The following is a 26,697-nucleotide window of genomic DNA, read 5'->3' as shown; positions in this document are numbered from 1 at the left end:
CAATTTCTATTCTTTGTAGGAAATACAGAAAACATAAAAAAATTTAAATTTTTCACATTAACACCTTCTAGAGATATCTGCTGCTAATCCATTGTCATTTTTATTTTTAGGTTTCTTTTTACGAATTCCATTTCTGTAGACTTTATCTTACATTACATACACACACTCTTACATCCACAAAATCTGTTTTTACACAGGATATATGTCTTTGAAAAACTATAAGTAAATTAAATCACATTTTAAGTGTCAATAGAATTCAATATGAAAAGAATATCTGTAATGAAAAAAATCTATCCTTAAAATGGACAATAGTTTGATAATATTATTTTATCTTAAGTATATATTGATGTGTGGTTTTTAAAGAGTTAGGAGTGGCAAAATCAAAACAGTGACTGAAAGATAGATCCTAGGAGATTGTGAACAGAAGAACTAAATCCGGTCTGTGGGGGGTGGGAAGAGATACATTTAGAGAAAAAGATTATTTTGTTAATGTGGATCTGGGTCTAGGAATAACGTCAACCTTGTTAATTTGTAAAGATTAAACTGAAAAAGGAATTATCACAATATAATATCTACTTGTTCAAATATACGTTGAACTTTTCCAGTGAAAGGAAATAGAATAAAAGTGAACAAAGGATGGAAGCAGTTTGAAGTCATGCTAATACTAATGAATTACAGACACAGATATAATAATTGCATGCCATCAGCTGCATTCACTTCTGACTGGAGTCTATTTATTGAGGCATTCAACACTGCTTGGTTTATAAAGTGCATATAGTTATTTAACAAAAAGATAAACATGTATCCTGTACTTCAACTTTTTGCCACTTGATATGTTAAACAACTTTTACTTAAAAAAAAAAAAAATGCAATTATTGAAGCACAGCGAATGGCCCCAGAACACCCAGGCTCCATTAAATTTGCTTACATCTAATTACTGCTACCTGAGGCAGGTGAAAAATTTATTCTTACATGATCTTTCTTTATCCAGTAGCCAAAAAAAATAAAATGAAGTAAAATCAGTGATTTCCAATCTAATTACTATCAGAAACTATTTGTAATATTTGCTCTTTAAGCCCTTTTAAACCTGGACTTTGTGCAATAACCATTATAATTATGTTTTTAACTGCTTAACAGAAACGATTTCTTCTAGAAAAATTAGTGTAAGCCATCATCGATGTCAACTATGAATTAATTTCCTATATCTTTCAAATTAAACATTTTGGGGTCATTTAAAAACACTGTAATTTAGAAATTGCGATACTGCTTCAGTTTCCCAAAATATAACTATATATGATCTGAAGTATCTTTAACTAAAGAAATAAAAATGTGAGATTAACAAGTACAGCACAGGGAGCCAAAAAGCTCCAAGATTTAACTACAGTTTAGACATCGACTTTTTTGAACCTGTCAAAAAAAAGAAAAATACATCTCCTAGCTCCAGTTCCACTGAAAACCACAAGCTTAATTGTCTTCCATCTGTTGTATAGGAAACTTCCAGTGATTTTCAGAGGTGAAGACGAGAGAGAGAGGTGTATTGGATTTATGCTGCAGCACAGTTATACAACATCAAAGTTTTTTTTTTTTTTTTTGCCAAACAGGAAAGTGAAACAGCAAACGAAATCTATGAGAAAAGCTTACCACTAAATTTACTTGTTCACATATATTACAGCATATTAAAAGTTGCTCATAATTATCCCTATACTTATCTAGCAGTAATAATAATGTCTGTAACATGTTAAACTGTTCAAAACACTTCCGGATACTGTTCCATTTTAGTAGTAAATGTTTAGTAGAAAACATACTAAAATATTATTTAAGAAAATGAAGGCTGTGAAGTCTACTGCCATGCCACCCTGAACGTGCCCGATCTCGTCTGATCTCAGAAGCTAAGTAGGGTCAGGCCTGGTTAGTACTTGGATGGGAGAACCTAGGAATCTCAGAAGTTAAGCAGGGTCAGGCCTGATAGTATTTGGATGGGAGACCACCTAGGAATATCAGGTGCTGTAGGCGTTAAAAAAAAAAAAGAAAGAAAGAAAGAAAGAAAGAAAGCAAATGAAGGCTGTGAAAATGGAGGTTCCGGGGCTAGGTAAATTCTCTAGGTTACAAGACTATGAAGTGATAAAATCAGGCACCGAAATGACATCTTTTGATTTTGAGTAGTAGTCTTTCTTAAAGATCAAGTTAAACCATAATAAAATAAAAAGGTGCTCCTTAAACTAAGATGCATAAACATGTCACAGCAATATGTCACAGGCTATAAAAGCCCAGATTAACATGGCACATCTTTGTAAAACAACACTTATGCTACAAGAATTAGGGAAACAAATCTCCAAAACAATGGAATAAAATAAAAATGAGCATTATGATGTGAGGCATTGTGATATAGCGATTTATAACAAGAAATACATGATCTTTGTCCATTTCTGACAACTTACCGAAGTGATGAGAGCTATAAAGGTGTCCTTTGTTATGTTAATGAGGTGACTTTTGGACCCAGCCTAAGGATGGGGGTTGGTTTCCAAGAGAACCAATTTTGCGATGTTTATCTGTATCTTTTATCATATTCTTTTATAATAAACTGGTAAATGTAAGTAAACATTTCCCTGAATTCTGTGACTCATTCTTGGTAATTAATTGAATCCAAAGGGAGGTGATGGGGGGGGGTGGTCCTGAGAACCTCTGATTTATAGTCAGTCAGTTAGAAGTACAGGTAACTGGCATCTGAAGTCTAAGGGGAGGGGAGAGTGAGGGAATGGTGGGAAGGGGAGCGCATCCTTGGAATCTCCAGTCTATAACTGGTTGGTCAGAAGCATAGGTGTTAATGTGGGCTTATTACTGGCTTCTGAAGTAGAGGGTGGTTTTGTGGGACTGAGACCTTTACCTGAATTTAATGCTCTCTGCAGGTAGACAGTGTCATAATTGAGTTGAATTATAGGACACCCAGCTTGTGTCATGAATTGTTTAGTGTTGGGAAAAACCTCTACACATCTGGTAACCAGATGTGAAATGTTTTGTATGAAGAGTAAAGAAGACACACAGGAAAGAAATGAAGTAGGAAAGAACTGTTTTTTTCCTAATTCAGAAAGACCAAACTGAGTTTTTCTAAAAGAGAAAATATAAAGGAAAGAATAATAATGATAGCTGCAGAAATTAATGAAATAAAAAAACAGCATATCATATAGAAAATCAAGAAAATCCAAAGATTAAAATCAATAAGACCATAGACAAATAAAGGCAAGTAATAAAATAATCATCAACTGGAATGAAAAAGATGATGTTAGGTAGTCAGTCAGACATGAGCGACAGGGGGAACAAAGGAAGAGGGGCCCAGCCCAGAGACTGCCCAAAGAACACCCTATTGGTAGTTAGAGAATCCCTCCTGCATCCCCAGAGACAAAGAACAGGAGGGTCATAGCCTTAGCTGGCCTAATCTGGCTATAGACACCTGCGTAGAAGGTACTACCTTAATTTGCCTACAGTTTAAGCTTCATTATAATACTATGTTTATGCCTGGAACTTCATGAATCTAATTATAACAGACTATTCTGGGTAAACATATGTGCACTAGGCAAAGAGTTATATAGCAGCCAGGTGTCAATCAAAATGACCTCACTTGCCAATCACCTAGGAATGCCTTTGGAACCACCCCATCATGGCCAAAATATAAGGCAGACATTCCTACTTCTGGGTCTTCTTTTTCGGGCCTTCTTTATCTTTCTAAAATATACTTTTAATAAATCTTTTCTAAATCTCACTGACCTGTGATTCTTCACTACGTCAATGAGGAAGAACCGAGGAAAAATGCTAACTACACTTCTGCACCAAAGATATCCCTCTCCCTTCCCGCTACCGTTGGAGTGACACCAATCTCCTATAGGCCTTAATGGTAACAATGACATCACTACCAATTCTACAGATGATAAAAAGACAATAAGAAGACATTAAGAACTACTTTATAGTATTCAAAATTTAGAAGAAATGGACAAATTCAGAGAAAAACACAAATTTAATTGAAGTAAGAAATGAAAATCTGAATAGCCTTAAACTAACAAAGCAATTGAATTTCTAGTTGAAAACTTCCCACGAAGGACAAATCCATGTTCAGATGGCAGAGCAATAAGTACTTCAAAACACTGAAGAATGAATGCTATCTTTGAGAAAATCTTTCAGACAACAGAAAAAGAAGAAATGCTCCAAAGCTTTATGAGGCCAGGGTAACCTATTACCCATACCTGTCACTACTAGGAAAGAAAATTATAGATCAATCCCTGTACTAGCAGAGTACTAGCAAACAAAATCAAGCAATACATAAAAAGGACAATACATCATGGATTATCATATGGCAATAAAAAGAAATCAAATACTGACCCAAGTTATAATATAGATGAAACTTAAAAACATTATTCCAAGTGAAAAAAGCCAGTCACAGAAGACCACACATTGTAGGATTCCATTCATATGAAACTTCCAGAACAGGCAAATCTATAAAGATAAAAAGATGCAGAGGACTAGAGGTAGGAGAAGAAGATTGGGGGAAAATGGGGAATGACTGTTAATGGGTACAGGTTTCTTTCTGGGGGTACAAAGATGTTCTAAAATTCAATTGTGATGATTGCACAACCTTGTGAATTTACAGTTTACATAGGTGAATTGCATGGTATGTTAATTATAACACAAAAAACCTTAACAAATAGTATACCATGTATAACAGTTACATACTCAGACAAAGCAGAGATAGAGCTCTTAAAAATAGGAGGGGAAAATTTGAGAAAGCATATGTAAAAAATTAATTTTAACTGTTCTCAACAATTATATTGGTGGTAGTGGTGGTATTAGCATTGTTATTCTGAGACTGTTTCATATATTTTTAAAATTTTACTATCCATATTTATTGATATGCTTAATGCCAACATAAGTTTTCTGGAGTAGAATACATTACTATTACTACTTACATACAGTAAGTAGATAATTCCATTCTGGCTCTTCTCTGACCCAGCTCTTACCCCAAGAACGAGGTGATGAGAACGAGATACGATCTTTCAAGTAACTGTATCTATTGTAGGTAAGGAGCCCCGAAAAAATAAATCTGAATGTTTACTTAGGAAAAGAAAAGGCAGTTGTTCTCCCTCCCCTGAATTTCCTTGGAAAAGTAAAGAGAAGAACTTGTATCTTCACACTTATAAATGTAAAAAAATCTCTTAGAGGGGGAAAGAGAACTAGTGTCTCCAGTGTTACAACCCAGGAGATGTCTCCAAGGTCCTGGTCTCCTTGTCCCCTAGGCTCCAGAGAAGTAAATCTCTCCGGAGTTCTCATTGTCTATCCAGTCATACATTAAATTCTCATGCTTGTCTATTAGCCTATGTCCTAAGTTTCTGTAAAATTTGCTCGGAAAGGCTTAAGTGTGTAGAAATAGACATATTTTCTTTACAACCCCACATATGCAATGTACAAAACAAATGAGAAATTGAATTAAACCAAAAGACTGGATTGTCAAATCATACTCACAAATCTGAGACCTTATCCAGTATCAATCTTTACTGGTAATTTAAAGGACAGAAGTAATCAAACAGCATAGCAAATCAGGGAGAGATCCAGGACCATCAGAACAGCTTTCTAGGTCCCTTCTTGTCACACTGGATATACTCTGGCTCAGGTTAGCATATAAGGTCAATTAGAATTATAGTACCATTCTCAATTTCTGGCCCAACAAAAACAACTTTTCTCATTGCACATTCACATTCATAGTGACTGGGGTAGTGATTAGAAACTGTTCAATAAATTCTGGATTCCATCTGGTTTGAGGACATAACTTTATCGTAGATATCACAGTATAGTTTTTAACAGTCATTGCTTCCAGATGTCATTATGCAACATGTTCTCTTCAGGATAACACGGTGTTGTTCTTTTATTTGTCTAATCTCAACTAATGAGAAAGTACCATGGGAAAGATAAATCCCCTTTATATCTGGTACCTGAGCCATTAGAAAACAAATATAACACCTCCCTGTCAAGTAATGTCCTACCATAATCTAGGCTAACTAGTACTGCCATAAATTGGCATCCTTAGCTTGGTTTCTGATACTCCTGGCCATTGATCTTTAAAAGCAACAACTTTCATAGTTATTAAAATATTCAATAGTATTTCCCAGGTAAAGATATAGGCTCTCTTCCTTCACTCATGATTAATATGATGTTCCATTAAAAAAATACTCTGTTAGTCTAGTCATTTAAAGCTCTGTTGTCCCTCCAGGGCCATTTCTAGATGCAGCCAGTCTACTGGAATAGAGCTCCCTCTAGTGTCTCCATTGGGACTAGAAAGTCCTTTTCATCATCTTGAGCTTTCAGGAACGTTTTGGTTTGATGTAGTATCCCAAAACCAGCATCAACAACTGGCACAGCAGAGGCAATAGTAATCAAGCTAGAACATGGTTATTACCTGGTACATTAGTGATATTAGTGTAATTTAGGAAAATGGTTTGCACACTAAAATAATGTAAGTCCCCTGAGAGTGTCAACTGGTATATTATACCAAATAGCTCTGCCTAGTGTCATAGGTTTTCCATAAATGTACTTTGCATAATTCCAGACAGGAGTTATCGGTAATTTCAATTCATTATATCTCTCCCATATCCATCTCTCTCAAGGGTGGTGTTCCAATTTCCTTAAATAAATTCTATTTACATTAACATTTCTGTATTTGAAGAACTAAATCAAGCTGTGGTAGGCAGTAGAAATCTGTTTTCCATTATACTTATACAGAATTGTAGCAAGATATGGTTTGTAATATTTATTTAGTTATAACATTAGTTATAACATTATATAAATTTCAGGTATACAACATTATAATTGGATATCTGTATGCTCTATTGTGTACTCTCCACCAACATCTAGTTTCCATCTGTTACCATATATTTGACCCTCTTTACCCATTTTCCCTTTCTCTCATCTCCCTCACTTTCTGGTAACCACCAGTCTGTTTTCTGTATCTATGAGTTTGTTTTTGTTTTGTTTTGCTTGTTACCTTTTTGTTTTATATTCCACATGCGTAAAATCATGAAGTTTTTGTCATTTTCCTTTTAGCTTATTTCACTTAGCATAATCCCCTCTAGGCCCATCCATGTTGTAACAAATGACAGTATTTCGTCTTTTTTATGGCACAATACTATTCTATTTTACACACACACACACACACACACACACACACACACACACACACAACTTTACCCAGTCATCCACTGATGAACAACACTTAGGTTGTTTCCATATTTTGGCTATTGTAAATAATGTTGCTGGAACATATATCTTTTGAATACACACACACACACACACACACACACAACTTTACCCAGTCATCCACTGATGAACAACACTTAGGTTGTTTCCATATTTTGGCTATTGTAAATAATGTTGCTGGAACATATATCTTTTGAATTCCTGTTTTTGTATTCTTTAAATAAATATCCAGAAAAGTACTGGATCATAGGGTAGTTCTATTCTTAAAATTTTGAGGAACCTGCTTTTCACAGCAGCTGCACAAATTTACATTCCCATCTTGTGTGTTGTCCTGGCCTTGTTTTGGTATCAGGGTAATGTCTCCTCTTCAATTTTTCTCAGAAGAGTTTGAGAAAGATAGGTATCAAATCTTCTTTGAATGTTCAATAGAATTCACCAGGGAAGGCATCTGGACCTGGACTTTCTTTGGGGCGGGGGTTGGGGGGAGTGATTATTATTTCTATTTCCTTACTAGTGATTGGTCTTTTAGGTTTTCTATTTTTTCGTGATTCAGTCTAGGAAGGTTGTATAATTGTTAAAGAGTTTGTGCATTTCTCCTAGGTTGTCCATTACATAGTATTCTTTTATGATCCTTTGTATTTCTATGTATTAGCTTTAACTTCTCTTGGATTTCTTATTTTATTTGAGTCTTCTTTTTTCTTTCCTTTGTGAGTCTGGTTAGGGGTTTGTCAACTTTATTTGTATATTCAAAGAATCAGCTTTGTTTTGTTAATATTTTCTCTTGTCTTTTTTGTCTCTATTTCACTTAAATCCACTCTGATTTTTATTATTTCCTTCCTTCTACTGACATTGGAATTTGTTTATTCTTTTTCTAGTTCCTTAAGGTGTAATGTTAGATTATTTATTTGAGATTTTTCTTGCTTCTTGAGGTAGGGCTGTATTGTTATAAAATTCCCTCTCAGGATCGCTTTTGCTGCATCCCAAAATTTTGGCATGTAATATTTTCATTTGAATTTATCTCCATGCATCTTTTAACTTCTTTTATTTTTTCATTGACCCAATAGCTGTTTGGTAGCATGTTGTTTAATCTCCACATATTTGTGCTTTTCCCAGCTTTCTTCTTATAGTTAATTTCTAGTTTCATATCACTGTGTTCAGAAAAGATATTTGATATGATTTAATCTTCCTAAATGTGAGGCTTCTTTTGTGTCCCAACACGTGGTTTATCCTTGAGAATGTTCCATGTGCACTTAAGAAAAATATGTATTCTGTCACTTTGGAATGGGAAGTTTTGAAAATATGTAAGTCCATGTAGTCTAATGTGTCATTTAAAGCTAATGTTTCCTTGATGAATTTCTATCTGAATGATCTATCCATTGTTCTCAGTGGGGTGCTGAAGTCTTCTTTTATTGTGTTGCTATTTCTCCCTTTAGTCTGTTAATAATTGCTTACTATATTTTGGTGCTTCTAAGTTGGGTACACATATGTTAATAAATGAAATGTCTTCTTGATGGATTGTCCTATTTATTATTATGTTTTTCTTTGTCTCTTGTTACTTTTTTGTCTTAAAGTATACTTTGTATGATATATATAAGTATGGCTACAACTTTTTTATACTATTTGTTCAGAGTATCATCTTCCATTCCTTTACTTTGAATCTATGTTTGTCACTGGAGCTAAAATAGGTCTCTTGAAGGCAGCATATAGATGGGTCTTGTTTTTAAATCTATCCCACTACTCTGTGCCTTTTGATTGGTGAATTCAGTCTGTTTATATTTAAGGTGATTGTTGATATATGAGGACTTACTACTGCCATTTGATCTTTCATTTTCTCATTGTTATAGATGTCCATTGTTTCTCTTCCCTTGTGTTCTGTCTGCTACTTTAGTTTGGTGGCTTCTATAATTTGATTTTTTTCTCTGTTTTCTTGTTTTTTGTTTTTTTTTTTCTTTTATATTCTGTGTCTCAGTTCTGAATTTTTGTTTTGTGGTTACCATGAGGTTGCATAAAATGTATCATAGATAAAATAGTACTTTTTCTTGTGATAGCATCTTGTTTTCTTTTACCTATAGAAGTTCAGTTCCTTTCATCCTTTTCCTTTATGTTTTTGTTGTCACATATTATTCCTTTTTATGTTGTGTTCATTACCAAATTGAAGCTGTTAGAGTTATTTTTAAGCTTTTTACCTTTTAACCTTTATGTTATAATTAAATATTTAGCATCCCATTCTGGAACAGTTACAATTTTCTGCTTGTTTGTTTGTTACCATACTCAAAGGTTTGTATACTTTTGTCTTTTTGTTTCAGAAGAGCACTTTTCAATATTTCTTGTAATGCAGGTTTTGTGATGGTAAATTCTCTCAGCTTTTATTTGTCTGGGAAACCTTTTAGTTCTGGTTAATATGTAAGGGATAACTTTGTCGGATACAGTATTCTTGGCTGATGGTTACTATCTTTCAAGATTTTGAGTATGTCATTCCACTCTCCCCTGGCTTGCAGAATTTCTGCTAAATACAATAACCTGATGGAGTTACCTTTGTAGGTTACTGTCTTTTTCCTTGGCTGCCTTGAGAATTCTTTCTTTATTATTAACTTTTGACAGCTATAATATAACGTGTCTTGCAGAAAGTCTTTTTGTGTTGAGGTAATCAGCTGTTTTGTTAGCCTCTTGTATGTCCAGTTCCTTCTCTAAGTTTGGAAAACTCTCATTAATTATTTTTTTAAATTGGCTCTATTCCCTTCTTCTCTTCTTTTGAGATACCTATTATTATTACATTGCCTTTTCTAATGGAGACAGTAATTCTCACAGAGTTCTTTAATTTTTTAAAATCTTAGTTCTCTCTCCTCTTCCACCTGAATCATTTCTAGATTTCTATCTTCAGCTCAAGAAGTTTTTCTTCCATATGGTCTGCTCTATTTCCAGTGATTTCCAATGCATTCTTCATCTCATTTATTCAGTTCTTTAGCTCCAGAATTTCTGTTTGGTTCTTTCTCATAGTTTCAATCTCTTTTGTAAAGTACTCCTTTTGTTCATTCATTTTATTCCTGAGCTCATCGAACTGCCTTTGAGTTTTCTTCTATCTCAATGAGTTCCTTCATGAGAGCTATTTTGAATCCTCTATCATTTAGATCTGAATCTTCTATGGCTTTGAGTTTGGTTTCTGAAGATTTATCATTTTCTTTTTGTGGTACTGTGTTACCATGGTTGTTTATTGTGCTTAAATGGTGGTCGCTCTGCTGGCTCGCTTGAAGTAACAAATATCTTCTTATTTAGGTATCACTTGATCTTAATAATTTATCAGGTTGGTAATTAGAGACCTTTCATTTTCTAGTAGGTGACTCTGTAGTGCAAGTTTTTGGTTTCTCTTAACTGTGCTGCTTGTGCCTCTGGGGGTGCTAATGCCTCGCTGCTACCATTGTCCTTGCAGTGGTGGGTGTCACCGTGGTCATGAGTGTCAACACCAGGGTCCCTGAGATAATGGGTGACCCCAATGTGTCCAAGTCTCTTGGGTCTTCGGGGACCACTGTCATGGCAGGGCATGGGGGGTAGGTGGGGGAAGAGGTGGGTTCGTTAGCACGGCTGCTAGTGCTACCTGTTTTTCTATGGCTGCTGGAACTGTTGTGTCCAACAGGTTGTAATCACTTGCACTATCTCTGTTGCTGCTATGGGACTCTCTGCTGTGGGCACTGCTGCAGTCAGGGGAGGAAGCCGATACCACTGTTGCTCTTCTTTTCCTTTGCTAGGGCCGTAGAGGGTCTGGAGTCATGGATACCATCTCCTTCACTGCTACTACACTCGTTGGGGCTGTGTTCTTAGCTGTGACATTTGAGGAACCAAAGTCATAAGCACCATCCCTGTCATTCCCCCCATTCTGGATCTCTCAGGCATCACAGTGTGTTGAGCAGAGGAAACTTTGTTGGGTCATAAATGTCCCACTAGTTGTAGATTGAAAGGGAGAGACAAAGGGATCCTATCACTTGGCATGATGATGTCACCCTCTCCTTAATTCTTAACCTTAGTCCTACTTTGGTTTTCTTCACTAGAGCATCTCTATACACTACAAGTATTACCTTTGACCTTTTCAGTATACAATCCCTATCTTCAATAGGAATTGCTGTTCATTTAGCCCAGTATCTAACAATTCTAAGGTCTGCATTCCACCTCCATGAGTGCATATGGCCTAAGATTCTTTTCTGGGAATTGGGCAAAGAGATCTGGCCTTTCAGTTTTTTTTTTTTTTTCTTTTCTCAGAGTCTATAGCTTAACTAAGAGAATAAATTCATTCCCCTGTTTAATTATTTTCCATTCTAAATGATGGTCCTCATAATTGGCCTGAACTCTTCCAGATTAGGATAGAGTGAATTTACCGAAGCATTTTAAAAGATGGTGCCAGAATGCGTCTCCCATCTCCTAAAACATAATAGTGCTTTATTTAAATCCTTAGTGGAAATTCCATCAATTTCCTATTGTATCATCTCATTTTTAAGAAGCCATCTAAACAAATTCACCCAGTTGAGCCAGTTATCTGTTCTATTTCCATCTTTTCATTTTTCTCTCTTGTGCCGCCTTTCTTTTGGATGGTTTAGAACTTTTTCAACCATGCAGCTCTATGCATGGTAACTAAACCAGCAGATCTGTTACTGCCTCCCTGAATATTCTTTTAGCTTCCCAAAAGCAAAAGTTTTGTGACCTACTCCCATCATGTCATCATTTGTGCCCATGACATCAAATTATATGTCTTCCACAGGTCATCATAAAGCCTATACAGAGTTACTTGCACTTGGACCATTTCTGTTATTACTTTAAAAGAAATACTCCATTCGCAGTTTGGGAAAGGAGTGAGGCACTTACTCCTCTCAGGTTAAGACTGCCAAATTCCAGTCTTAACCCACTCTAGCAGATTAGCTGTCATACTATTTAGAAGCACACAGAATAGACTCTCATATCATTCATCTGCTCATCCTAAATAATCCTTTACATTCAACAATGTCTAGAACAGTGACGTGGCTCCCTGATCATTAATTATAATAATCCACAACAATAATTATTCCCTCGGCTTTTGCTGGTATTTTTTATAAAGAGCTCTAACTCGTAAACAGAATACTTAGCATTCAGTAGTCACCTGACCTTGGTCTCCCTCTACCTGTATGGTGATTCTAGTAAGCAAATATAACTTTCAAGAAGAAGAAGGCTTTCCTGAGATGGATAAATACCATCTCCTGTTTTTATTTTCTCCAACTATCATCTCTTTTTTTTTTTGGTTATTTTAAAGGATCCTGTTATTATTACCAGGGCTATGAACAATAGCTGAGTCCTCATGATGATTTTCTACCCTCTCTTCTTTCTTGCCTAAAAGTATCTTCTATGGCTATGGGTCTGGAAAAAAAAATCCCATTGACTAGTCCTGTTTACAATAACAAAAGATTGGATCATCAAATCAGACTCATATAAACTAGAGACACTTTACCTAGTATCAAGCTTTACTAATAATTTTAAAGATATAGGCAATCAAAGACCCTGGTGAAGGAGGGAGGGGACCTAAACCATCTGTGTCACCCTCCAGGTGTTTTCTAGATATATTATATCAGCTCTGACCCAGGTTAACAAGTAAAGTCTCTAAGCAATGCATGTAGTTTATATCTCTTATACAGAAGATAAGATATCTCAGTTATAAAAAATGTCAATTTTGTATTCAGATAGTTACATATCTTACATGATAAGTTCTAGGGAGCCATGTCCCAAACCTAAAATTTCCAGGTTTGTTTACCAAAATCAATCATAGCAACTAGTTACATCCTGCTAAGGACAGTCAAAAGATAAGGACTCTTCTCAGATGGTAAATACCATTAGTAACTTCATTTGTTTGTGTATGACAAGAAGTCTGTAGTTAATGTTTATAAGATTATATAGGGGTTCTTCTTTCTTTGTTTTCAGAAAACTTATCCCAGTTACTGGAAAGAATGTATTGTAGACCAGCTACTTGGTCTTCTTGTTCCTAGTAATTATGAGATGTTTTAATAAATAACATATTATGTATACTTGAGAATCAAGAATTTTCATTGTGAAATAAAGCACAGGTGGAATATGGAATTATTATAGTTCTTACATAGTCCTGAATTTGATTTCAAAATATCATGAATTCATGAGGTATTAGATACACATGTACACGCGCGCGCGCACACACACACACACACACACACACACACACACTCACACACACAATTTCCCATTAAAAGGAATGTAGGCATCTTGAAGAAATGGGATCTAGGTCTGCGGCAGAAAACATATAAGATGACCCATATGTTCATAGCAACACTATTTATACAGTTATGTGCCACTAATGACATGAACTTAAATTCTAAATCCCATAAAAAGAACTGAAATGACTGTAATACAATATCCATTTTAGAGGCAGTTATATATTAAAAAAACAACAACAACAAAAAAACAGTGAAGCTCACTAATAATTACTTTTGTAAATGGTCAAAAGCCTATTTTAAAATTTCCCTTTACTCAATTTCTTCAGCTTGTGACTTCACATTTTTATATTCTAAATCATTTTTCCTTTTTTGTTGTAACTGCTTATTAGTGAACTCAGATTATCTGTGTGGTAAGAGGCAGCTCCTTAAAGGTGTGGCTACATACCCAAAGCTGCTACTTTGATGATGATTGCTTGAATGTTAGATGATATCATCTCTCGGAGCAAATCTTCTTGGTTTCTCTGCCAAAGGTAAGCTAAAGGCTGAAGATCAAGCCTTTTACACCTACATAATAAAAAGAAAAAAATCAGATCATATCTTAATGTTCTACACTTGGATCCATAGCAATTACTTTGATTTTAAACATAATGCTTCTCTCAAGGATTGTAGCATTTAAAATGCTTTTAAAAACTTGTTTTGCATAATGAAGTTTATGTATACAACATAAACATATTTAATTTCCACAGGCAGATTAGAAGTATTAATTTTAGTAAGACTCTACAAGTTTAGAAATCTATGCAAAAACACCTCCAAATGCCAATGGATGATTATTCTTGTTTTTAGAATTTCTCTGGATATCAAAATTGTGAAGCATGTGCAAAATGGGCAAATAAATTTAGCCTAATAAAATCATATGTTGATTAAATTTATAATGCCTATGGTTACATGAACTATTCATATCTACTAACCGAATTAAAAAAAAAAATTGACTCAATGAAAAGAAAATAATAGAACAAAAGTACAATGTTGAGCACCTAATATGCTGCAGGTATTGTACTACATATTTTATATCATGGTGCAATAGGAAAGAACATAATTTTTGGAGTAAAATAAATCTGGGTTTGAAACCTACTTCTTCACTCAATAGCCAGGTGATTTTGGCAAGTTAAAACTAAGCCCTTGGTCTTGAGTTTCCTAGTTCATAAAGTGAGACAAATATATTTCCTTTTAAAGTTCTAAAGAAGACTTAGAGATTAAAAAGTAAAGTCATCCTTAACTCTTCTTTTCTTCACATTCCTTATCTAATCTACCACAATGCAGAATATGATCATTCCTTACCAACACCACTGCTAACACCCTGGCAAGTTAAAACTAAGCCCTTGGTCTTGAGTTTCCTAGTTCATAAAGTGAGACAAATATATTTCCTTTTAAAGTTCTAAAGAAGACTTAGAGATTAAAAAGTAAAGTCATCCTTAACTCTTCTTTTCTTCACATTCCTTATCTAATCTACCACAATGCAGAATATGATCATTCCTTACCAACACCACTGCTAACACCCTGGTCTGAGCCACCAATATCTCTCATGTGTAACTTCTTTTTCCATCCTTGGCCTTTTAAAATCAGTTTTCAATACAGATGCCAGTGTGATCCTTTCAAAACATAAAACGAACCATGAGATTCCTCTGATCAAAATTCTGGCCCACCCACACCCCCCGCCTCAATCACTCCCAGTAAAAGTTCATATAATAGACCTACATGGATCTCGCCCTGGTTGGCTCTCACACTTCATCTCCTACTACTCACCCCTCACTCAACCATCACTCCTGTCCTGCTCACTCTTGACTAATACTAGCCATGCTCCCTACCTTCTTCACTTGCTTCATGCTTTTGTTTAAATATCACTTCTCGAGAACTATAATTGATTGATTAAAAGTAATATAGGTAAAGAATGTAGTACAATGCTTGTATAAAACAGGTATTCAATAAAGGTCCTCAAAGCCAAGTGACTTGTTCACATCACACAGTAAATGGCTGAGATAAGATTTCAAATAAGAAATATAGCTCTAAAACCCATCATCCCTAATGTCTGTAAGGTTACCTGGTTGACTGCTCCAGCCTATACTAATCTCTCTCTCTCTCTCTCTCTCTCTCTCTCTCTCTCTCAGAAAACCCCAATACTTAGTAAATGTACCACATGTGTAGTCATTTACTCACCCATGGTTTTAAAAATATCACTATTTTTTCATGTACACATACTCTGACTTTCTAAAAAATCAAAACCTTCCTAACTGCAAAGACTGTTTTATATAATTTTCATTTGTAAAATATCCCAGAGCATCTAGAGCAATGATGAGTCAGTTAAAACTTTTAAAATAATAAAATCCAAACTACACATGTAACATATGCATTACAGTTCCTGTTCTCTTACCAATGTTTAATGCCTACTAATCAAACTAGTCTATCATTTTTAGCTAAGATTTTTTTTTTTTATTAAAAACAAAAAACTATTCCTTTCTGTTCTTATCACAAAATTCTTGGTCGTTGCTTTGATATCATGATCTCTTGACTATTTGTAGACTTAAGTCAAACTTCTTCACCTATTCAAATTTTTTAACAGTTCAAAATATCACGCCTCAAATATGTTTCCTCTGTAAATCACTGTTGAATTTGAGATTGTGACATTTACTAAATGCTTTACATCTTGAAAATATAATGATGCAACAGAAACTACAAATTGAAGGTAGGCTATTTCAAAACTGAGTCTGTAGACCAATGGACTCCCATTAACACTGCTTTAAAATTTTCAAGGATAAAATTGTTATAGATATGTTTTTATGGTATAAAATCTAAGCATTTTAACCATGTGGTGAAATGTACCTGAGACTGGATTTTGAGAAACTCTTGCCTCTTGTCCATTAGTATGTTAGGGGCCCTTCTTCCATATAGCCTCCTAATCAAGGGTACATTTTCAATTGGCTTTTCGCATTTTATAAATAGATGTTAGACGTATCTACAATTGGCTACCCATAAAATCATGTGGGTTTAAACTTATTGAAAAACACAGATTTGTAAACTAAATATTTCGTAGAGAAGATGACCTAAAAATGAATGAGAATAATATTATTTCTAACATATGGCTTAAGGGACATGCAACACATCTCCATCTGTAGATTAGTTGTTCTCAAAAGTAGGCAGGTAGAATATAAGGAAAACTTTTCAAAATACATATTTGATGTCTCCCATTTCCACCTCCACTTTCCAGAGACTCTAATATACCCCCAAATATGAGATCATCAGATTCCACTTCACATAATTATGCTTTGCCTTGCAATCTCTTCATTTACTTGTAAAATTCTGTATTTTTAACTGCTTTAAATTCACTATAGAACTAGAGAAAATAAATACAAATTTAAATTTAAGTTTTCACGTCCATTAATATGCAGGCATTTAATGAGATAGTCAATACGAATGTTTCTTTGTCAAGAATACAAAACCATTACATAAATATAAGTTGTGCTCAACATTAATACTGGAATGCACATTTAATCTTTTGCTAATGTAACTGCATATAAAATCTCCATACAATATTTTACTTATCCAAATAAATAAAAAATAAAAAATAAATTCACATGGTGTTTTGCCAAATCAATATTAAATAATCAATATTATCATTTGCCCTTATGGTTTCTTACTAGATCAATGGAATGGACTGTTTGGGTATCTGTAGATACAGACAATGTTTTACTAGTGCTACATCCCTTAGAGGGTAGGAAAGATTGGGAAGCAACAACTTAAAAATTCTTTGGAAGTTGAATGGCTTTATAAATGTCTTTTGATCATAAAATTTTTGGCCAATAACTGAATTCTAAGAACCAAAGAAGGGAAGATTCCTTAATAAGCTTTTTTTTTCTTTGAAATGTTACTACATTCCTTATATTAGATCCTGATTTTTGTTACAAATGATGAGCTAAAAGAGATTAAAAGGGTGTACCAATTCAAATAAGGAAAAATTGAAAATAATGCTTTTGACTGACTTTAAAAATCTTTGCCTCAACTTTTATTATAAGTAATTTAGTTTTCCTTACGTAAGTAAGTTAAGAGTTTTCTCCATGTATGGCATAAGGGTAGAAAAAAAGGTAAAGTGCAATTTGGGTTACTTAGGTAAATACATACAGTTAATTTCATGTGGCATGTAGAATATCATAACTACTTGTTATTTGAAAACTATCATATTATTTATTTATTTATATCCTTAAAATATGTGTAATTTAAAAATATAAGAGAATTAATGTTCTCTTACACGTTTTCTACTCGAACATGCTGATAATCAGAAAGTATAGCACCTACTGATATCCCTTCTACTTCTTCTTTTTCCTGAAAAACAAAGGAAAAAAATATAACTTTAAAAATAAACATGTGACTTTGCATCATGCTATAAAAATTATAAATGAACTGTGTCTCATCTAGAAAACCACCTTGAAGTAGAATAATTTATTGAAAATGCAATCTATATTCAGGAAAAAGAATACATATATTTAAGTCATCCTCTGAGCTGTGGGGAAAATAATTATTCCTTTTACTTGAAATTCAAATAAGTAGAGACCATTTTCCACTGAAAAGGCAAAAATTTAGGCAGCATTTCCAAAATGTTTTCTCACAACATATTTTTAAAGACTCACTGATGTTCAATGGAAATTTCTGAGAAATTTCTATTTAAGGACAATATTTTCCCAGGTTGAGTAACTTTTTTTTTTTTTTTTTAATTAAGCAATGACATAAGTAGGTAAGGGAACACAATGATTTTTATCTGTATTTTACAAAAAGATAATTAATATAGGAGCACCCAGGAAGCAGAGATGGTAGAGCCACTGCCTGGATAACTGTACAGTACAGAGGATAAAACAAATTCTGTGATAGAAAGGAAGTAATGAATTATTATCAACAGAATTACAACTGAGAACATCCAGCAGTATATCCAGCAGAGTCCCACAGGGAAGAGGTCTAGTCTATCCAGCGTGCTCATTAATGACATGGAAGAGAATGTAAATTCCAATATAATCAAGTTTACAGATGACACAAACCTAGGATGGATTAAAAAGAAAAGAAAGGAAGATCAATCAAGTACATGGATAGATATGGACAACTTGGGGATTTGGAAGGACAGGTCTAAGATGAGATTTAATGTAAAGAAGTATAAGATAATACACTCAGGGAAGAATAATACACAATACAGGTATAAACTAGGGAACTGTTATTTAGAAAACAGATATGAAGAAAGTGACTGGGGGGTAATTACTAATAACAAACTGAACAGAAATTCTTTGACTAGGTGTAAAAGAAAATCCATCCTAGCATATGAAGTGCAGAAGAAACTACTTCAGAGAGATGACTTTGTTATTAATACTCTGGTCTTTCCAAACTTAGAAACCTACAAAGAAAAACAATAGTTGTTTCACATAAAACAACTTTAATACATTGAGACACACTGAAATAACCCAGTGTGTCCTAAAATGGTGCTATAATAAATAAACAAAAATGCACAACAGGAATCGTTCTTTTTTTTTTGGAGACAAAGCCAATTCAAAATTTCCCCTCCAAAATGATAGAGAAATATCTGCCCAACCTCTCCAAAATAAAATGACTCTTTTTAGCAGATAAAGTTTCCAGGAAAAGAGCTATTTCCTTTACTTTCCTATTTCAGCAACTTCGTGAGAACATTTTCTTATAACCTTTCTCTAACCTTTGTAACCATTTTCTTTTCATAAAAGTCATTGTATTCATTAGAAAAAGACAAGGCACAGTGTTCCTCATTAAATGCAAATACGGCATCGATCAGAGTAGTGAACAGTGTTAGTGAAAGATCAAAATTTCAGTTCTGTCGTAAGAAAATATAAAGTACTAAACATTATATATGTGTGTGTGCATGTGCGTGTGTGCATGTATTTCTCTATAGATCATGGAAACAAGATAAGTGATTTTTTTTCTTAACTAAATCAAGCCACTGTTTAAGTAATACTTGGCACTGATTATCCATTTAAAATGTGCTAACATTCTATGATTTTCATTTAATGCTCAGCACAACCCTAAAATAATTATTATTTCTTCTTATGCTATATGCATTCTCTGAAATCCTCTCCTACTTCCATTTTTTATTTTCTATTTGATAATACCTAACAAATCAGCTCTAGAACTATATACTCAGCTGAATTCTGACTGTTCTTCAAAACTAGGCCTACATATAGAATGTTAATTATTTTAATGTGAGAATCTTTGACAAATAAGGGGAGTATATATATATAAAAAAATCTGACCTGAAAAGTAAAAAAAAAAGGCAACTAAAAATAAATGATTACAAATTATTATAGCAATAATACAAAAGAAGGTTAAAATTCTCAATAAGGGAAAACTAAAATGTGTCCAATTATAGAAGAAAACTCTTCCCTTGCAAGAAATGGAGATAAAGCTAAAGACCCAGTTTGGTTTTGCTCCTGAAAAATGTACAAAATTACTTTGAAAAACCAGTTGAGGTCAAATGTTGTAAACCCGCTACTTGTACTTACCTACTCTTGATCTGAGGAAACTTGATAACCATAGTGCAAGGCAGAACTAATGGTAGGACAACCAAGAGTTCACTCAGAAGTCTATAATTTAGATATATATCTAATTAATGATTTGTTCAACAATCCTGATTACTACTACCCATCAGAAATCTATTCCTCCCACTGACTAGCTCTATGATTTTAAACAAGTTATGTAATCTCTCTGTTCCAGTTTCCTTATTCATAAAGTGAAGATAATAATAGTTCTTGTTTTATAGGGTTATTATAAAGATTAAGTAAAATAATTCAGATAAATAACAGTGTGCAGCACCTAGTAAGCACTCAGTAAATATTTTCTTGTCATTTTCATAATCTTCTTCATTGTTACTATTACTTCTATAACTACTACTGTTACTACTTCTATTATTACTACTACTGACCACCACCCCTACCACCACCACCACCACAATTACCACTATTACTACTATGGATTAAAGGCCTAACTTGACAGACACAGTCCTTCATTCCTGGGTGTTAACCTCCTGCTTTTTATCACTTCTCAACACTAGCCTACTGAACCTATGATGGTTAATTTTATGTATCAACTTGATTGGGCTACCGGATGCCCACATATCTGGGAAAATGTTATTTCTGTGAGGATGTTTCTGGAAAATATTAGAATTTGAATTGGTAAGCTGAGTAAGAAAGATAGTCCTAATTAATGTTGATGAGCATCATCCAATTGGTTGAGGGACTGAACAGAATAAAAAGGCAGAAGGGCAAATTTGCTCTCTGCTTGAGCTGAGACATCCGTCTTTTCCTGCCCTCAAACACTGGCACTCCTGATTATTGGGCCTTTAGACTTGGACTGGGATTTTGGCTCTCCTGTTTCTCAGGCCTTTGGGTTTGGACTGGAACTACACCACCAGCTTTCTGGTGCCTTCAGCTCAGTTTGCAAATGGCAGATCATAGGATATAGCTTCTGTAATCAAATGAACCAATTCCTCATTATAAATCTGTATTTTCTTTCTATATCCTGTAAGTTCTATCTCTGGAGAATCTAATTCAGACAAAGTGAAGAATATGAGCCAAAGCAAAAATATAAGGGGCTTGGCACATAAGGAATGGTCAGCGATGTGGTGGTGGCTGCAGTTGACAGCACACCAGGAAGTGGAAAAGGCAGAAATAAGTTGGGATCAGACTATTCAGAAACATGGCCTGCATCCTGAAAGCAACTGAGAACCCCTCCTTGTAGGACTTTTTTTAAAAAAAATCAACTCTCCTAAGGTATAATTTACATACAATAAACTGCAGGCAGTTAAAGAGCACAATTTAATGAGTTTTGACAAATGTATACACCAGTGAAACTGCCAGGATAATCAACATACAAACTGTTTCAATTACACCCAAAACAAACCTTGTTCCTCTTTGCAGCCCAACCCTCCTGTCCTGGCTTCAGGCAACTACTAATCGACTTTATGTTATTATAAGTTAGTTTGCATTTTCTAAAATGTTATATAAATAGCATCACATAATATATATCCTTTTGTTTCTAGCTTCTTTCATTCAGTATAATGATTCTGAGATTGATACATCTTGTGGGCATCCATAGTTCTTTCCTTTACATTCCATTTTAATCCATTATATGGATATATCACATTTGTTTATCCCTTCATTTGCTGATGGATATTTAGGATTCCTCCAGTTTGGGGTTCTTATGAATAAAGCAGCTAAGAATTTTCCTTACGTCTTTATGAATATATGTTTTCATTTCTTTTGGGTCACTAACAATTTTAAGAAGATATGATCATATTTAGAAGAATAAAGATAAGTCTGGTAACAGTGTGACAGATTGACTAGAGAGTACAGAAAGAGAAGAAGGTGTCTAGTCCAAAAGAACTGAAGAATGGAGATAAAGGCCAAATTCTAAAAACAATTTTAGAAAAAAAAAAAAATAGGACTCAAGAACCATTTAAACAAAGACAAAAAGCAAACACAAAGGATGGGACCGATGATTCTAGTTTAAATGACTATTATTTAAGAAAGGAAATAAATGTCTTAAAAAAATATAATTGACCTTTGAACAACATGGCTTTGAACTGTGTGGGTCCACTTATACATGGATTTTTTCCAATAAATATGTACAGTACTGTAAATGTATTTTCTCTTCCTTATGATTTTAATAACATTTTCTTTTCTCTAGCTTACTTTAGTGTAAGAATAGAGTATATAATATTGTTAGTTATGACCACGGAGGGAAAAGTTGCAGTCATGTTTGATGAAAGCAAGAACAAAACATTTGACATATATCACTGTCAAATTCTTCAAAGAATGAGTTTCTGATCCTCGATAAATTGAATATGATTACTCAACCAATAAATATCTATTGCTAAATTCAACATAATTAATAGAATTTGGAGAGTTGAACACATTAAATTACATTCTTATGATCAAGAAGGCCAAAAGGTAATCAAATAGTTAAGACCAAAAGTGGAGGAAAAAAAAAGTAATGTCAGTAATAGAGAAGTTAGAGATGAAGATTGGACTCTAAATAGTCTGGCACTTTGCTAAGCCACAGGTGCTCTCAGACACAAGTGGAAACTATTCGACTTGAGCCATTATCACTATCAATGATGGATGTATAAATTCAATTCAGGAAATAATAAAGTCAGCAATAGCATCACTGAGTATTAGAAACAGCAGTGCATAATGTCATTAAGTGTTTATATTTGTTACTGCTCTCAACAATGCTCTAAGGTAGATTTTCATTATTTTCTTTTTGTTTTGTAAATTAAGGAATGCTGAGACTTTTACAAAGTCAAGTATGACCAGATTAGCCAAGTAGACAGGGGCCCATTTGTTGCTTATCACTTTCCTCCGAATCTTTGTCAATGTGAAACCCACCTACAAGATTGCTGAGAAGCTAGTTCAGGCAGCTATTTGACCAACAAGGCTAATCCTAACACTAGTGAAGACACTTGCGAAACCAAACACATACTAACAAACTGCTACAAACACGGCTTAATTATTAGCACTACTTCTACACCTAGATGTATATAAAATGACAGTTATACCAAGGATATATTCAGAAAGAGCCAATATATCCACACGCTGTTTAAAAATCCAAGAGTTGAATACAGATGGTTGACCATGCTTCTCAGAATACATTTTTATATTATTTTTATTTATTTATTTTAAAATTAAGTTTATTGGGGTAATACTGGTTAATACGATTATATAATTTTCAGGTGTACATTATCATTTGACATCTGTATATTCCATTGTGTGCTTACCACCCAAAATCCAGATTCCTTCAGCTACCATATATTTGATTCCCTTTACCTACTTCCCCTCCTCCCTACCCTTCTATATATCAGAATACATTTTTAATGGTTAATGTGAAAGTAATCACATTGCTCAGCAATCTATAAGTTTCTCCACTGAGGTTGGGACACACTATGTAGAAAACAGCAGATTATTCAAAACTGGTAATGTCAGTACGCACGCACATGCTATACATGTATAAATAAAGCCTAGCCTTTCGCCTTTTAAAAAAAATTTAAAAAATTAGTTGTGATAAGCTTTTTTTTTTTTTTTCCTTTTTAATCAGAGAATGACCAAACCTTCTTTCTGGAAGAATACATGGTATATTGCTAATAGTTATAACTTACCCTAGAAAGCAGGATTAAATGAAGAATGAGAAATAGAAAAAGGGACTTCTACTTTTTACTTTATATATCCTTGTTTTTCTTGATTTTTTTTTTTAACCAAGAATATGTAACAGAAAATTTCTAAAAATTTACATTAAAAAGGAAAAGGATAATATTCTTGAATAAATTATTCAGTTCTACATAGAAGGAAAGCTATATTTCCCCTATAAGATTCCAGCATTTGAATATCCTGGTTTTTAAAACACTTTTGAATTCTGAGTTAGGTTACAACAGAAAAATAAACATAAACCATACTTTAGTTAATATGTTTCTGGAGAAGAGGTGAGGGAGTGAAAGGAGCTTTCAGGCCTAGAAATTTGAGAATAGCCATGAAAAGTACCAATCTTTCCCTGGACTGAGAGACACAAAAACTAATTCTAGGAAATACAGATATCTATGTCCACAATTCTTCCTTTTTGTAAACTAAGTGAATGAGGGGGAGAAAAAAAAGAATAAATTTTCACCTACAATGACATAGGGAAGAGCCTATACTACAGTATAAAGAGCCTATAAGAACAGTTGCCAAAACACAATACAATTTGCAACAAACGGAAAGAAATGCTGAGAGTCAAACCGTAATCCTCTGCCTTAAAAGCCCAGTGTAGATTTGTAACATATATATATATATATATAGAAAATTCTAAGAAGTTCATTAATATCTCCCACTTGAAAAGATAAGAAATAGATATGCACTAACAGGTATTCAGACATATTCCGAAGATACTATAATTAAAACAGCATGATGCTGACCCAGAAATAGTCAAATCAATGAAACAGAACAGAATGTACACAGAAGACCTAAGTGTGCATATGCAGTATACAATAAAGTTGGCAGTGAAAATTGGTGGGAAAGGATTCTCTCTATAAAAAAATGACATTGAACAATTTGCTAACTACTTAGAATGTTAGAAATTTATATCTTTAGCCCTCAGATTTAAATACAAAATAAAGAAAAGCATAACCATCAGAATACACAGGTGAATTTTCCTGCTTTTGGGAAAACCATCCTAAACATTTAGAAAAGAAAATGAAAGCCTGAAAGATTTCACTAAGGATCATCTACTCTATCAACCAATCAACATCTGTATTCATAGATTTTGCCTCCTCCTATGAAAATAGGTAAACTGACCCTGCTTAAGTCCCTCTGCTCATGATCCCAATCCATCTGGACAGCTTGCTTAAGGACTAAATCATTTTTTTTTCTGCACCATCATGTTCTTGTAATAAATGCTGAAAACTCATGTCGTCTTCCAGGTACCATTATTTCTTTCTATTGAAGTAAAACTTTCCAAAAGATTTTATATATTTTTCTTCATTTCCTCATCACTCATTCTCTTTTAAACCCACTCCAGGAAACCTTGGGCTCCCATCAGTCTACCAAAACCTCTCTTATGTCAACCAGTGACCACTAAGTTTGCCAAATTCAATGGTCAGTTCTCTGTCCTTACTTTCTTCATTTCTTCCTCTCACCTCAATGGCTATTCCTTATTCTCTCTTATTGAGTCCTTGTCCACTTCATGATCTCTGTTTTGATCAAAAGTTAAAGTACCCAGAGCTCAGTCCTTGCCTCTCTTCCTTTCTCTAGCTACATTCATTCCCCAGCAGTTTCATCTGGTTGCATGGTTCAAAATATTTATCTATAACTTAAAAATTCCTGCTTCTCCCTGAGATACATAATTCAAATGTCTGCTCTTGTGTCCACCTGGGTGTCTACTAAGTATCTCAAAGTTTCAAAGCAAAAACCTTGACGTAGGCACATATACAGACCCTACCCAGGGATCCTTCCATCTGGCTCCCCATCTTAGGAATTGGCACTGCACATATATTATTGTTCAGGCCAAAAACCTTAGAGTGATCCATGATTCCCTTTCCCTTATGACTAACATTTAATCAAGCAACAATTCTATTAGTTTCCTCTTCTAAAAATATCCAGAATCCAATCACTTCTCATCTCCTTGACCATTACAACTCTAGTTCTTAACCATGTTTCAATTGGACTACTGCAATAGTTTTTTAACTGGCCTCCTAAGTCCACTGTTCTTCACTACAGTCTATCTCCACAGAGTAACCAGTGACCTTTCAAAATATAAATCAGAACATGTAGCTTTCTGATTGAAAATCTTCTAGTGGCTTCTCATACTACTTTAGAGTAATATCCTAGATCCTTGTTGATAATATATTAGGTTCTGTATGATCCGGACCCTGCCAACTTCTCTGACACCACTTCCTACTACTATCCTCCCAGTTTACCCCAATTATCCACACTGAACTTCTTGTTGTTCTTCAAGTATTTAAGCTTGTTTCCATCTCAGGTTCTAAGAAAAAAATGTATATAATTTATCAGCTAACAAGTCTATACAGTCCTAATCATCTGCCTCCATTTGGTATCTATGTGGTTGAATCTTCCATATTAAACAACCAACTGATAAAGGCCTAATATGCCATTAGTCCTATTCTAATCACCAAAAGAAGTATGAAATAGACCTGCCAATATGAATTTATAACCTAGTCCTAAAGCCTTATTAATGACTACTCGTAAAATCTGTCCCTTAAGTACCAGGAATATAGACACACAAGGATAGAAATGGACTTCTACTAGAAAATGTACCCAATGTGGTGTTCTCATTCTTTTGCAAAGCTCTACCATATCACAGCTAAAAGACTTCCAATACACAGATCGAGATGATGAAGGCAGTCAGCCATATGGTTAATAGTGATAATTACAAGTTTAGAAGGAGGGTTTAAAGGTAGAAATCTAGACCCAAATTAGATTTGCTCACTTAACATTCATTTGTCTCCATATTGAGAAGTTGGTTCACGAAGCCAATAAGATAAATTGAAAACAAGCTGTCCTCTTATACAAATGAAATCTAAGCCTACTTATTCTAAAGATGTGAAGATATGCAGCTTGCATTTATCAAGGATATTATTTTCTTTGAAAAATGTCTCAGTTACCAGTATTATTCTGTTAATGAGTTCTTGCCTATTGAGAAAAAAAAAATGGTCTGCTGA

At 34.1% G+C, this 26,697-nt stretch overlaps 1 protein-coding gene and 1 pseudogene across 1 annotated transcript in view; one reads left to right on the top strand and one right to left on the bottom strand.

Moving 5' to 3' along the window:
• DPH6 (diphthamine biosynthesis 6) overlaps nt 1-26,697 on the bottom strand; it is a 138,749-nt gene that overhangs the window by 40,003 nt on the left and 72,049 nt on the right. Inside the window, exons 4-5 of the mRNA XM_006920514.3 lie at nt 17,737-17,810; nt 13,882-14,000 (exon numbers count right to left, since the gene is read on the bottom strand). Coding sequence (XP_006920576.1) covers nt 13,882-14,000; nt 17,737-17,810 — 193 coding nt within the window. The remainder of the gene's footprint in view (nt 1-13,881; nt 14,001-17,736; nt 17,811-26,697) is intronic.
• On the top strand, nt 1,839-2,013 carry LOC112469839 (annotated as a pseudogene).

This window comes from Pteropus alecto, unplaced genomic scaffold (assembly GCF_000325575.1).
Source record: "Pteropus alecto unplaced genomic scaffold, ASM32557v1 scaffold86, whole genome shotgun sequence".
NCBI classification, from domain to species: domain Eukaryota; kingdom Metazoa; phylum Chordata; class Mammalia; order Chiroptera; family Pteropodidae; genus Pteropus; species Pteropus alecto.
Note: the sequence above shows the minus strand (reverse complement) of the source record. Positions and strands in the feature narration are given on the sequence as shown.